Below are 13,446 nucleotides of genomic sequence, written 5' to 3' on the forward strand. Positions count from 1 at the left end.
TTAGAGTTTATTGAAATTCATAATTTATGTAAATTAGAAATTAAATTATGGATGCAAATTGGAGATGGGAAGATGCTTACTTCATGACAGAGATTGGAGTAGGAAACCCAGTATTGAAGAGGGATAAGAAAAAGCACAAGTTGACCCTATTTAAAAGCCATGTCAATGAGGCATGATAGTGGAACTAACTAACTCCAGAATTAAATTTGGAAGGTTATTTCCTCTTTGAGGATAAATAAAAATATTCATAAAGACTCTATTTAAAGTTACAACAGCACTCTAATTCCCTAGAATTAGATCCAAATGAAGACAACATTAGAACTCCTCTATCTAAACATTAGAAATCCATCCTTAAATTATGTCCCAGTACGCTGTATTCACCCTTTTTACATCAGTTTTCTTTGTTCCTCTTTTCAGATTGATAGGTCAGCAATCCAATTATATTGCATTGGATACAAAGAAGAAAGAATGACATCTGGAGACCTAACCAGAATGACAACCAAGTTGGTGTGTTCAATATGTTTTCTCTCGTATCTAGTGCTAGAATAACATTCAGGAAGATAGCCTAAATCCAGTCCTTTCCAGTGCCATAAAGCACACTCCAAGTGCCCCATGTAGCAAAAGATACATCACTGTTTGGACATTGCTTGCCGCAGCCCTATTTTAACGTTCACCACATGCACAATGCTCTCACAATTATACACTTTGAGCACAGCTGCCCACAGCTGCTGCCCAAGAAATGCAGGTGAAGGTATATTATTGATTTGAAATTGATTTCTTGCCATAAAAATTCCAAAAAAATATTTTATTATGTAATAAAATTATTTAATTTTATTAAAAATTAATGTAAATTTTATTGTAATTGTTAAAATTAGTTTTGTTTCATTTTACTGAAATATTTTTTCATGATCATAAAAAAATATTAAAGCGCTTAAAAACCTAAAAATATATATTAATGATAGCTTATGTTTTCAATAATTACTCTCTGTACATTAAAACCTTTCTCTTTGCTTTGTAATGAAATTATTATATTTTTTGCATACATCAGAAACTTAAAATAATATTTTGTATAATTATGTGTTTATCCCTCCCACTCCAAAGGGTTTGTTGACAGTGGTTTAGCTCATTCTCCATGTTGGGTTCTAGTTGTCTTTTATCCTCATCCTCTTGTTGTAAAAAAGATTTATTTTTTATTAATCTCCCATTACTTTTGTAGTTTCTTTCAAGGACGTTGGTTCCGTTCTTCTCCCTAACTATCAAAAAAGGGGCAATCTATTCGATCTGGTGCTGTACATATAAATGAACGAAATTACGGTGTTGTACATCCTCTTATTGTGTCAATTGTCAGGAACATTGTTGATGATATTCTCAATTTATTCTTGCACTCATTAAATTTAGGTTAAAAAGATATAAGTTGATTCTCTAAAGACATCTGGTACCCCATAATTGATTCCCAGTTCATAAGCATGAAACTGAAAATAAAAGCCATCGTTGAAGGTTTGATTAATGCACAAAATTCAAAATAATTTCTTATTATGTATAGAGTAAGGGTCAAATACAAAAAATAAGTTACTGAAAAAGATGTAAATCATGAAGAACCGTTATAATATGTTCTTAATTATTTTAGTATTCTTAAAAAATTAGTCTTTCTAAATTCAAATTAATTAAAAATAATTTTTAAAAGGGCAAAAATATTTGTTTTCTTTTAAAATAATATTTTTAAATTTATAGAATTTTTGGGAAGTAAAAGAAATTTTACAGGGAAACAAAATGAATTAAAACTAATTAGAATGGCATTCAACGGTTTAAGACATATTTATATGGTAAGCTGGTTTGACCGGTGACCAGTTGATTTGATCAACCAAGGCAACTAGATTGATCCGAGTGTACAAAACCTATGAAGACACGCAGGAAATGTAAAGGAAGTTCCTAGTGCTGGCACTGGCATTGGCTTTGAAAGATTCGGATCTTGGAAATCCATCAAAATGATAATATTGCATAATATGTAAGAAACATCAGATTGAAACAGATCAATGACCATAAAAACCTCTCTTTCTATTGTTGTCGCGTGACCAAATACCCAACTAGGACAAATGCTTGAATTTAGCGCGTGCCAGCCTCAGTGCTTGGAGCAGAACACTTAGCAGCCTTGATCTCTTGCAGCGAAAGTCTTCGTAATAGCTTAAGTATGCATAGAAGGGGTTAGAGGAGATGGTAGGTACGCAGTCCCGTCAGGGAATAGGATCATTGCATTAACATCATAAAGAGGTTACATCGTAGTCATGAGCATTACATGGGGGAAGACAAAGGATGATATCGAAGTAACGAGACATGGCACGTCACTCCTTGGTAGTGTCGCTCTTTCGCCTTGAGGCATGCCGCTCTACGCGCCCATGCCCACCCGGGACGGGTGTCGCGCGCCCGTGGGCATGGCGATCACACACGCCATCCCTGCCTTGGTGATCACACACGCCACCAGCATCTGCACTGACACCTATCGCCCGCGGATCACGCAAAGCCGGCGCCTTCGGCGCCTCAAATTGGGTGGCGCGTGCCTAGCACTACCCGCGGGGGTGCCACACGCCCGCGCCGTCTCAGCGCCCTCTATGTCCAATGCCTTAGTCTCCTGGCGGGATGCTTCCCACCCCGTACCACGCACACACGATACCAGTGGCGCGCACGCACAGTGCGCCTCACCCGCACAGCTCCGCACGCCACGCAACGGCACTGTCGCATAGCTTGTGCATCCCACGCACATACGCAGCGCCTGTCGCCCGCGCACGAGCTCTCAGCATCCCGCGCGCCCAGCCCATAGGGGCCTTCCCTGATCTGCCGCGCTTGAACGCTGACGAGCACGCTCGCCATAACAACAATGGCTTAAAAGATCAGGGTTGGGCATCACCATTCGTAGTGTGTGTCGTGGCATTGCACCGAAGGACTCAATCTCCAAATTGTGAGTCCATCACACAAACATGTTCCCGCAGTTAGCAAGGAATGCAGCATACTTCCGGGCCTTACACGCCCTCCAACCGCAATAGGGAGCAAATCCAAGGATAAACATTACAATTAAGTTTTTGGAGATTAACTAGAGCGAATCCAACACTCCTGGCTTTCAGATTTTCACCCTAAAAATTGAAGCTCCTGGATGACTTTATTTGTAACCTCATATCCTCTTCCTCAATGGTCCAAAGCTGGAAAGTCTAATTCAAATCCCCTTCTACGAGTACATAGTTTTTTCCCAAGTTTTTAAATCGGCTGTAATCCTCAATTTTGCTGAATATTTTGCGATAAGACTTCCCTAATCTCAGAAGTCAAACTACCCTTTATTAAATATCATCACTCATTTCGAATACCGGTAATGAATTTCCCATCACAGCTACGGGAATACTTATTCGTCCAAGCTAAGGTTATACATTCCCTGGCATTTATCAGCGTCACTATCCAGTTTTCTAATAAATAAACCGGGACTTCATTTTTTGATACATTTTGCTTGTGGGTTGATCACTAAAACGAATTTTGATAACAAGAACTCTGCCATGTCAGGTGTTATCTTAAACCTTGGGTGTTAAGTCGCAGTTATGATTGTGAAAACTAGTGGGGCCCGCTCGCAATGCTCGCTTGGGGTAAAGATGGTGTTAAAAAGCGGGGATGTTCTCATTCTGAGGGATAAAAATTCCACATTTAGCTTCTCTATCTTACCACACAGATCTCAAGATTGTAGATAGTGATGGAGAAGAAAATTCCAGATCGAACAATATATCCCTCCGATCTGTCAAAAAATTCCAAAATTATTTATATGATTTGAGAATAATTTTCAGTATTATTCTTCAACTTCAAAGGGTACCAATGAAAGTGATAAAAACTTAAATTTATGTATATGGAATAAAGTGAAACGTGATATTTATTGAATAAAAGAAAGCATGAAAAAATTCAAACCCGAAAATAATATATCCAGTAGTTGAGAGAGATAGTCTTACTCTATCGCAGCCTATTGGAGATGACAGTGTAAAAATAGTCAGATCTGCGAATCTATCCCGCAGATTGAAGAATATATCCCTCCGATCTGTCAAAAAATTCCAAAATTATTTATATGATTTAAGAATAATTTTCAGTATTATTCTTCAACTTCACAGGGTACCAATGAACGTGATAAAAATTTAAATTTGTGTATACGGAATAAAGTGAAACGTGATATTTATCGAGAGTAAAAGAAACCATGAAAAAAGGAAAATTCCAACATAATGAAATCGTATGTTTTTCCTATGATAGAATAAAACGAATTAAGTTCTCAAATTACCCTCAAAATTGATGAGCAACAACCCCTAAGATCATTGGTACCCTAGAAGAGGGAGGAGAATGACTCCGGATGATCATTGGTACCCTGTTTCACGTGATGGCGTCGTATTTTTGTGAAATAGAGGAAGAAATTCGTAAAAGGGGATGAAAAAATATGTAGAGAGAAAGATCGTGACAGCGTGATTAGGAGAATAATATATACGAAGAGAGAGATGGTGAGAGAAATAGAGAGAGATGGTTAGAGCGAGACTAAGAGAAAGAAGATGGATAGAAATAGATAGAGCGCAAGAGCAAAATGGAGAGGGAAAAGAAACGTACCGGCACAATGTTGGCGTCGCTGCTCCCGCGGCCGATTTTACATAAGAAAAAAGCGCTTTACCTCTCTGGTGATCTGGATCTCCTCCGGTGGAGAGAAGAGAGAGCAAGAGGGGATGAGAGGGAGCAAGAGGTGAGAGATAAAGAGGGAGAGAAGGGGAGAGACAGAGAGAAAGAGCCAGAGAGGGAGACAACGGGAGAGAGAGATAGAAAGGGGGAGCGACGAAGGAAGAGAGAGAGCGTGAGAGGGAGAGATAGAGCGAGAGGGACAGAGTGAAAGAGAGAATGAGAGAGCGGAAGAGCAAGAGAAAGAAATGGACAGAGCGAGACTGAGAGCGTGAGTGAGAAAGAGACAGAGGGGGAAAGAGAGCGAGAGAAAAAGAGGGAGAGACTATTGGGGAGACAGCGAGAGGGATAGGGAAAGGGAGAGAGTCAGCGGGAAAGGGAGACGGAGAGGGAGAGGGCGAGGGGAAGGGAGAGGGAGAGAGGGAATGAGAGCGAGAGGGAGAGAGAAAGAGGGAGAGGGAGAGATCGATAGAGACAAAGCGAGAGGGAGAGAGAAAGAGGGAGAGGGAGAGATCGATAGAGACAAAGCGAGAGGGAGAGAGGTTGAGAGTGAGGGAGAGGGAGACAGAGCGCGAATGAGAGCATGAGAGAGAAAGAGACAGAGGGGGGGAGAGAGCGAGAGAAAAAGAGAGAGAGACTATTGGAGAGAGAGAGCGAGAGGGATAGGGAGAGAGTGAGCGGGAGAGGGAGAGGGAGAGAGTCAGAGGGAAAGGGAGACGGAGAGGGAGAGGGCGAATCAAATTCTCTTACTCTCCCTCTCTTCTCTCTCTCCAACTCTTCTCAGCCAATCAGAGGCCAGAAGGGTACACGAATTTGCTTTATAGTTATAGAGATAGAGATTCAAGGAGGAGAGATGCAACTCTTCTAGACATTTCGGAAGTTTTCTATTCCATGTCCTTAGAATTTTGTTGAAAGTTGTACCTATGGACTATAAATGTGCATGTTATCATGTATGTGATAAACGAGTGACGCAGGTATTCCTTTCTCCAATACCGCATTGTCCTGTCTCTTCTAGTGATCTTTGGGAATCAACGAGGTATCCCTGTTTTTTCCAACATGCCAGCTGTAGCGGAAAAAACAAATTGAGTTCAATTTACTCGTGTTATCTTATTGGTTTCGTGTCGTTCTTGACATCTAAACACAAAAATAATAAAGGGAACTCATGTCAAGTCACAAATCAGTACAGAACTTACGTGTTTCGTTTTGGCTCATAAGTCAGTAGTACGTCATCGTTCCTCGGTTTGGATTATAAAACAGATTGGAAGATTTCGTCATTGCTGAACAACAGTTCGTCCAAAAAATACCACACCAGAATCCTATTAATCTGCGGCTATGTCGCCGCCGTCGTACATCAAATCTTTAATTAATATCGCGTATTTTATTGAGTGGTCTCCACTGACCAGTGGACGATAAGGAACCTTCATTGGGTTTTGCCGCCCGTAAAAAATCATATTTCGTTTTCTTGTTGATTAGTTGACTTCAAAACTCTATACACCTGTCTCACACTCTCTTTTCCAACTTTGTCTTTATCTCCTTCCTTGCCATTATACAAAGGAATGGACGGGATACCCGTTTATTCATCAGCTCGACCTTCTTTCTTCCTTTTTCATGGTAGAGGAAGGAAAACCAGCAGCAGTCCTCTCCCTTTCATCTCTTCTGCAAACGGTGGGTTGCACTGTCATGAACTCTTAATGGCTGAGGAATCGCCCCCAGAAAAACTAATAGAAAAATTATTTCCTTTTTTTTATCCTATCAAAGCATTCGTCGAAACCCACGAGCTTGTTCCTGGCAGAAAACTAATATATTCTCCGTTCTTTCTGATTTTTGCAGGGACTCGTTCTTGTTAATAGGTCTTTCTGATTCTAGGAGCTGTGACAAGTGACTGCGAGATAGTTGTACGTTCTCCCAAAAACTATCCAAGTTTTGCGTTGGATTCTGCTGCATCATGTTTACCTACCAAGAAGAAAGGAGATGATAACGATTTTTTTTAGTGTTTGCGCAGAATTCATGGATGCTGGAAGTGTTCTACGGTCGTTGAACCAGATTAACCCGGAAGAAGAACTACTGCATCTTCTCGAACTGTTGGGATCGCGGATATCTCATGGTTTTGATCTGCCTCAAGATGGATCGGAAATGATCCAACTGCCGCAGATTTCTCCCTTATTCAACTCTCTTCGAGATCTTCAATCAGTCAGCGTAAGTCACCTCTCGCCTTTAACTGTATCGACAAACGATCGAACTGGCTTATTTCTCGGTTTTTCATCCAGAACTCCAAGTTTCTCTTCACAGATTTGTTTTGCTGGTTTATGGATAGATAATTTAACATGCAGTGAGAGACTGATTGACTTAATTAGAGACATTGGTGCGAAACAAATAACTCATATACCACGTTGTCATGGAGGAGCAAAAACAAAGAGGACGATAAGCCTGGTTTGGGGCACCGTCCGTTGACTTTTGGACAACCATGGTTGACTATTTATAACTAACTAGTGTTCTTTATATGTGTATAGTTATTTAATTATTACTGTACGCATTCGAATAAATAGTAACAAATTTTTATCTTTCCATATGGGATAAAGGGATTCCGAGTTTAACACAAAACCAGAATCCCTTTATCCCGTATGGCAAATAAAAAAAGTATCCTGTATATAATAACTTAGTTGTATGACTAAATAATAATTTCTTATGGTGCACCATTACCTCTGCGAAATATGAAATGTCAGCCGAACATAATTTCAGGAGAGAGAAACATGGTTTCATATGCTTCTCATATTTTTAGAGAGCGAGGCATGAAAAGCTAGAGAGAGAGGGAGGGGGGAGAGAGAGAGAGGTAAATAGAGCGAGAACGAGTGAAAGAGAGAGAGATAAATAATTCGATGCGGATATCGAAAACCGATGTCCGGTACCGTCATCTGTCCCCCTGAGACGAAGACGGATGCTGAACAGGATACCGGAAATGAATTTTCTGGTATCCATTTTTTCCGATATCCTGATATCGATTGCTACAGTGCCGATATCCGATATCGGTATCCATCCGATACCGGCATCTGTCTCCGTCTCAAGGGGACAGATGATGGCACCAGATATCGGTTTTCGATATCCGCATCGAATTATTTATCTCTCTCTCTTTCACTCGTTCTCGCTCTATTTATCTCTCTCTCTCTCTCTCCCTCTCTCTCTAGTTTTTCATGCCTCGCTCTCTAAAAATATGAGAAGCACATGAAACCATGTTTCTCTCTCTTGAAATTATGGTCGTCTGACATTTCATATTTCACAGAGGTAATGGGGCACCATAAGAAATTATTATTTAGTCATACAACTAAGTTATTATATACAGGATACTTTTTTTATTTGCCATATGGGATAAAGGGATTCTGGTTTTGTGTTAAACTCGGAATCCCTTTATCCCATATGGAAAGATAAAAAAAAATTGTCACTATTTATTCGAATGCGTACAGTAATAATTAAATAACTATACACATATAACGCTCTTAAATTAACGATTGTAGGCATAGCTATTATTTTAATATTTAAGATATATCGACCTCATTTAATATATACTAATAAAAGTTTCAAAAATCTCCCATGTGGGATAACTGGATCCAGAGTTTACGTTAACTTTGAATCCTGTTATCCCATATGGAAGAAAAAAAAAATGCACACTATTTAATAACAGGCATTAACTTTCAAAATCTACTAATGTGATTTAAACTAACTAATATAATGTCTGAAGGATGATTATTTTATCGGTCGGTATCGGATATCGGATATCGGTTTTCCGATATCCAGATATCAGAAAACCGATATCCGGTATCCGATACCGTCTTCGTCCTCACCCCCTGATATCCAGTACCGATATCCGATATCCGGAACCGTCCCATTTTTTTCCGGATATCGGATATCGGTTGTCCGATACCAGATATCCGATATCGGGACGGCGAACACTAGTGCTGACATTGAAGGATGCACACCGCATTTTTTGTAGAAATTACTAACTGGGCTACGCATAAATTTGAAGGAGGCATTTTTAATCATGTCTTATCAACATAATAAAAAATGCCCTTTAAAGGGGATTGATTAAAGAAGCAAGGGATAGGAGAACAGCCGTCTGGGTCGGCGTCAGAGTCTTCATAGATCCTTTCAGAATAATGTTTTCAATGGAGAGAGTTCCTTTTCTTATTACTGCAATTACTACCATTCCGTTCTGTATTGCGTCCCCCGTACTAAGGGGCGACGTCTCCCCATCTTCTATTGAGAAACCAAATGTGGATTCTGAACATAGATCCGAGGACTCAAAGCCGACTAAAGCCGGTGGATCTGCCCTTCTGGCCTGCCACTTAGGTTGGTCTTTCTCCTTTCTCCAAAAACCTTAATAGATCAAAATTCAACCTTGGAAACATTATTCTCTCGCAAAAAAATCGCATGACATGATCATTTTCAAGAACCCATTTCGTTGCTACTCAGGCCCATCACTCTCACTCCATCTCCGTCAGCTGGCCGGCTTCTCCGACGGGACTTACCGTAAACGACGACGCCGAGAGAAGCTCCCCCGTTAAGCAGGACTCAGTCTCGTCTAAATTCCAATCACATTCTCAGCCTCTACCACAACCGAGAGCAGGACTTAGAGAAAAGCCTCGGCTGGGGAGAGACAGCCGCTTCGATTCCTTCAAGAGTTGGGCTGGACAGATCGATGATCAGACAGACGACATCCAACGGCTGCGACGGCGCTCGTTGGAGCTCTCCGGCGATGGCGACGAGCGGGCGGCGCCGCCCGTCCACCGCTACTTCGACGCTCTGGAAGGCCCCGAGCTCGACGTCCTCAGGGTTCGCTTCCTTCGCAGAACATCTCAACTATCGTTAGATTATCGTTATATTGATCGGCGAAGATGGTCTTTCTCCCAGCCAACGGAGGCCGCGGTGCTACCAGAGGGCAAGCCATGGCCGTTCCTTCTCCGATTCCCCGTTTCAAGCTTCAGTATGTGTATGGGAATGGGCAGCCAAGCAATGCTATGGAAGGCTCTGTCCTCTTCACCGTCGACCAAGTTCCTAAGAATAAGCCCGCTTGTCAATCTCCTGCTATGGTGCGCTACGCTCCTGCTGATGATCACCACCACCGTAACCTACACCTTCAAGGCTATCTTCTATTTCGAAGCCGTCCGTCGCGAGTTCTACCACCCCGTGCGCGTCAACTTCTTCTTCTCCCCTTGGATCGCCATTCTCTTCCTCTTCATCGGCCTCCCGGAGCTCGTCCACGTTAACTTTCACGGAGGCGCCGCGTGGTACCCTCTCATGGCGCCGATTCTCTGCCTGGAGTTGAAGATATACGGGCAGTGGATGTCCGGCGGAGAGCGGAGATTGTCTAAAGTGGCGAACCCTTCGAACCATCTCGCTATCGTAGGAAACTTCGTCGGAGCGCTGCTTGGAGCCTCTTTGGGTCTTAAGGAAGGACCCATCTTCTTCTTCGCCGTCGGCCTGGCGCACTACGCCGTGCTCTTCGTTACGTTGTACCAGAGGCTGCCCACCAACGAGACTCTGCCGAAGGAGCTGCACCCCGTCTTCTTCCTCTTCGTCGCGGCTCCCAGCGTGGCCTCCTTGGCCTGGGCGAGGATCGTTGGCACCTTCGACTACGCCTCTCGCATTGTTTACTTCATCGCGCTCTTCCTCTACGCCTCCCTCGTAAGTGATGAGAAATCCCACCGCCCTTTTCTTCAACTTATTCATTGATCTTCCCGTTTTCTCTGATTATCCGATGCTCTATCCCCGAGTTCATGTTTTATAGAGCTCGCTATTTGGGGTATTTTCATAGATTTTGCAAGCTTTTTTATCATGGGTTATTCGCGGATAATCTAACCCACGGGAGGATCACAATTATCGCTAGCTTTCTCGATTTTTTTTTGCTGAAAGATAGAAATTAAAGAGTTCTTGCGGTGCAGGTGGTTCGGGTCAATTTCTTCCGCGGATTCAGGTAGATTTTGATCAACATTTAAACGATAATTCCCGTATTTTTTTTTCTCATCGGCGGCCTATCACGGCGCAGATTCTCAATGGCATGGTGGGCGTACACGTTTCCGACGACGGGAGCGGCCATCGCGACGGTGAGATATGCAGCGCAAGTGAAGAACCCGTTCACGCAGTCTTTGTCTCTGTTTCTCTCCGCAGTCTCGACGGCGTTGGTGGCGCTGGTATTGCTCGCCACTGCAGTCCACGCCGTATATTTAAGAGATCTCTTCCCCAACGATATCGCTATCGCTATTACTAGCGCTCCGCCTCGCTCCGGGAAGATCTCCCCGGGCCTCTCTCTCAAGTCTTCTGCGACTACGAGGGAGAAGGATGAATCCATCACCATACTGGTCAATGGACGCTGATAATCGTGGCAGCTCGCATGGATGCATGCATGTATGCGACGTGTCGGCTGATTTTTCTCTTGGGTTATTACTATGAAGCAGCATGAACTTTCAAATTTGTCAGCCAGACAGCATAAACTTTCTGACATGTAAAAAAATAGCACGCACCAATAAGGTCAACTGCTGACGTGGCTATCGATAGCCAGGTGGACTCCACGGTGGCATCCACGTCTCCGGCTGCCGCCGCCGCACGTCTCTGGCCACCGCCGCCGCGTGTCTCCGGCCACCGCCGCCGCCGTCGCCGCCGCCGCCCGTCGTCTCTATCTCTCTCTCTATCTATCCATCTCTCTCTATCTCTCTCTCTCCTCGCGGATATAAATAGCATGTGAACATCTCATCAAACCCTAATTGCGCCATTTTTCTCTCTCCTCAACGCCGCATCATCTTTCTCTCTCTTGAAGATCGATTTTCTCTCTCTCCTCAACGCCGCATCATCTTTCCCTCTATTGAAGATCGATTTTCTCTCTCTCCTTAACGCCGCATCATCTTTCCCTCTATTGAAGATCGATTTTCTCTCTCTCCTTAACGCCGCATCATCTTTCCCTCTATTGAAGATCGATTTTCTCTCTCTCCTCTCGCCTGGGACGAGTTTCTGTTTCCATCCACTTGCAGGCAGGTATAGCGGCATTTTTTTATGACGTTTGAGCGTCGACGGCGGCCGGAGAGGGTCTCAGAACGGCGGCCGAAGAGGGTATCCAAAATCGATATTTCAATATCCATATTTGGATATCGATATCGATATTGGGACATCCATATCAATATGCGAATATCGATATCGATATTCCCGATATCCATATTTGGACATTTGGATGTTGATATCAATATTTTGGATTTCCATATTTGCACATTGATATCGATATTCCACGATATCCATATTTGGATATCGATATCGATAATTTAGATTTGGATATTTGGACATCGATATCGACATTCCACGATATCCATATTTCGACATCGATATCCATTTTTTAGATTTCCATATTTGGATATCGATATCGACATTTTAGATTTCCATATTTGGATATCAATATCGACATTTTAGGTTTCCATATTTGGACATCGATATCGATATTTTAGTGCAGGCCATAAGAATCCTCCTATGTCATGCACCTCTAAGATATTCAGCCAAAGCAAAGAGAATGTAAGTATCCTATTCATAACTAAATTTCCTCTGTATAATTAATTAAATTATTCTTTTGTATCCGTTTGTTAAATAGGGCTGATGACCAAAGTATTGTTTTTGGTTTGGATTCAAGCGATGTGTGCTCAAGTGATCCAGATGGATATTCAAGCGAAGAATGGAATGAATAATTTGTTGACTGGCAGAGAAGTAGAAGAGAAGAACGTCAAGAAGAGTTATATGGTGATGACGAGGGTGAAAATATTTTGGCCACAATTCAATTGGGCATGACATTTGAATCAGGTTCACAATTTAAAGCAGCCGTGAAGGACTACACCATATGCAATGGGTTCAATGTTAGGTTTCAAAGGTCTACGGAGAATATAGTGGAAGTTGTATGCCAGGAACATTGTCCATGGAGGATATATGCTAGTTGGGGTCCTACGAGGGAGGCCTTTGTCATAAAGTCAGTAAATGATGAACATAGGTGCAATAGGGCTCCCACGAATATACAAGCCGATTATCGTTGGATCGCAGAACACTTCTTAGAGACTATTCGAAGGAATATGAATTAAAAGGTAGTAGATATGGTGCGAGAATTGCACGATAAGTATGGAATCATAGTTTCACGGGACACCTGTTATAATGCAAGGTCTTGGGCACGCAAGATGCTTCAAGGTTCTTTGAATGAGCATTATAACATGCTACACTGCTATGTGGCCGAGTTACAGAAAGTGAATAGGAATAGTACTTTCCAGTTGGAGGTGGAGCACGACATTCATAATTCTTTGCCTAAGTTTAACAGACTCTATATTTGCTTCAATCTCTAGCAAGGGGGTTCCTTGAGGGTTGTAGACCAGTGATTGGGTTGGATGGTTATTTTTTGAAAACCGAATTGAAAGGGCAGTTGTTGAGCGTCGTGGGGAGGGATGGGAATAACCAGATGTTCCCTATTGGTTGGGCAGTGGTAGAAGGAGAAAATCAAGCTTCTTGGACTTGGTTTATCAGCCTGCTGATGACTGATTTAGGAGTTGTTGATGGCTACGGTTGGACGATTATAAGCGATCAGCAAAAGGTATTTAATTGACTGGTTCGCCGTATTCTACTTATTTTAAGACTTACTCGGTTAAGGTGGAACCAATGTTGTGCACTAATACCTTGATACGCTTTGACATTTTGTAGGGTCTCGAGAATGCAGTGGCAGGTTTGTTACCGAATGCGGAGCATAGGAATTGCGCAAGACAT

At 42.4% G+C, this 13,446-nt stretch overlaps 1 protein-coding gene and 1 long non-coding RNA gene across 4 annotated transcripts; one reads left to right on the forward strand and one right to left on the reverse strand.

Moving 5' to 3' along the window:
• Positions 1–2,231: 2,231 nt before the first annotated feature.
• LOC144709683 (uncharacterized) lies at positions 2,232–5,441 on the reverse strand. The gene is made up of 3 exons (XR_013583086.1): positions 4,615–5,441; positions 3,978–4,063; positions 2,232–3,769 (listed from the first exon to the last, which is right to left on the reverse strand). It is a non-coding gene; the product is annotated as an uncharacterized LOC144709683 (long non-coding RNA).
• Positions 5,442–6,217: 776 nt separating this feature from the next.
• On the forward strand, positions 6,218–11,944 carry LOC144709298 (S-type anion channel SLAH2-like). Of its 3 annotated transcripts, XM_078582802.1 has the most exons (8): positions 6,218–6,342; positions 6,508–6,572; positions 6,680–6,873; positions 9,142–9,501; positions 9,580–10,353; positions 10,611–10,642; positions 10,715–11,073; positions 11,228–11,944. In XM_078582802.1, the coding sequence occupies exons 3-7, from the start codon at positions 6,685–6,687 to the stop codon at positions 11,040–11,042; spliced, it is 1,683 nt and encodes a 560-aa protein (XP_078438928.1). In that variant the 5' UTR covers positions 6,218–6,342; positions 6,508–6,572; positions 6,680–6,684; the 3' UTR covers positions 11,043–11,073; positions 11,228–11,944. The 3 variants fall into 3 exon arrangements, with proteins under 3 accessions (XP_078438928.1, XP_078438927.1, XP_078438926.1); XM_078582801.1 differs by lacking the exon at positions 11,228–11,944 and having other exon boundaries at positions 6,669–6,873; positions 10,715–11,139; XM_078582800.1 differs by lacking the exon at positions 11,228–11,944 and having other exon boundaries at positions 10,715–11,139.
• Positions 11,945–13,446: the final 1,502 nt, after the last annotated feature.

The sequence above is a fragment of the Wolffia australiana genome, chromosome 11, assembly GCF_029677425.1.
Source record: "Wolffia australiana isolate 7733 chromosome 11, ASM2967742v1".
Classification (NCBI taxonomy): domain Eukaryota; kingdom Viridiplantae; phylum Streptophyta; class Magnoliopsida; order Alismatales; family Araceae; genus Wolffia; species Wolffia australiana.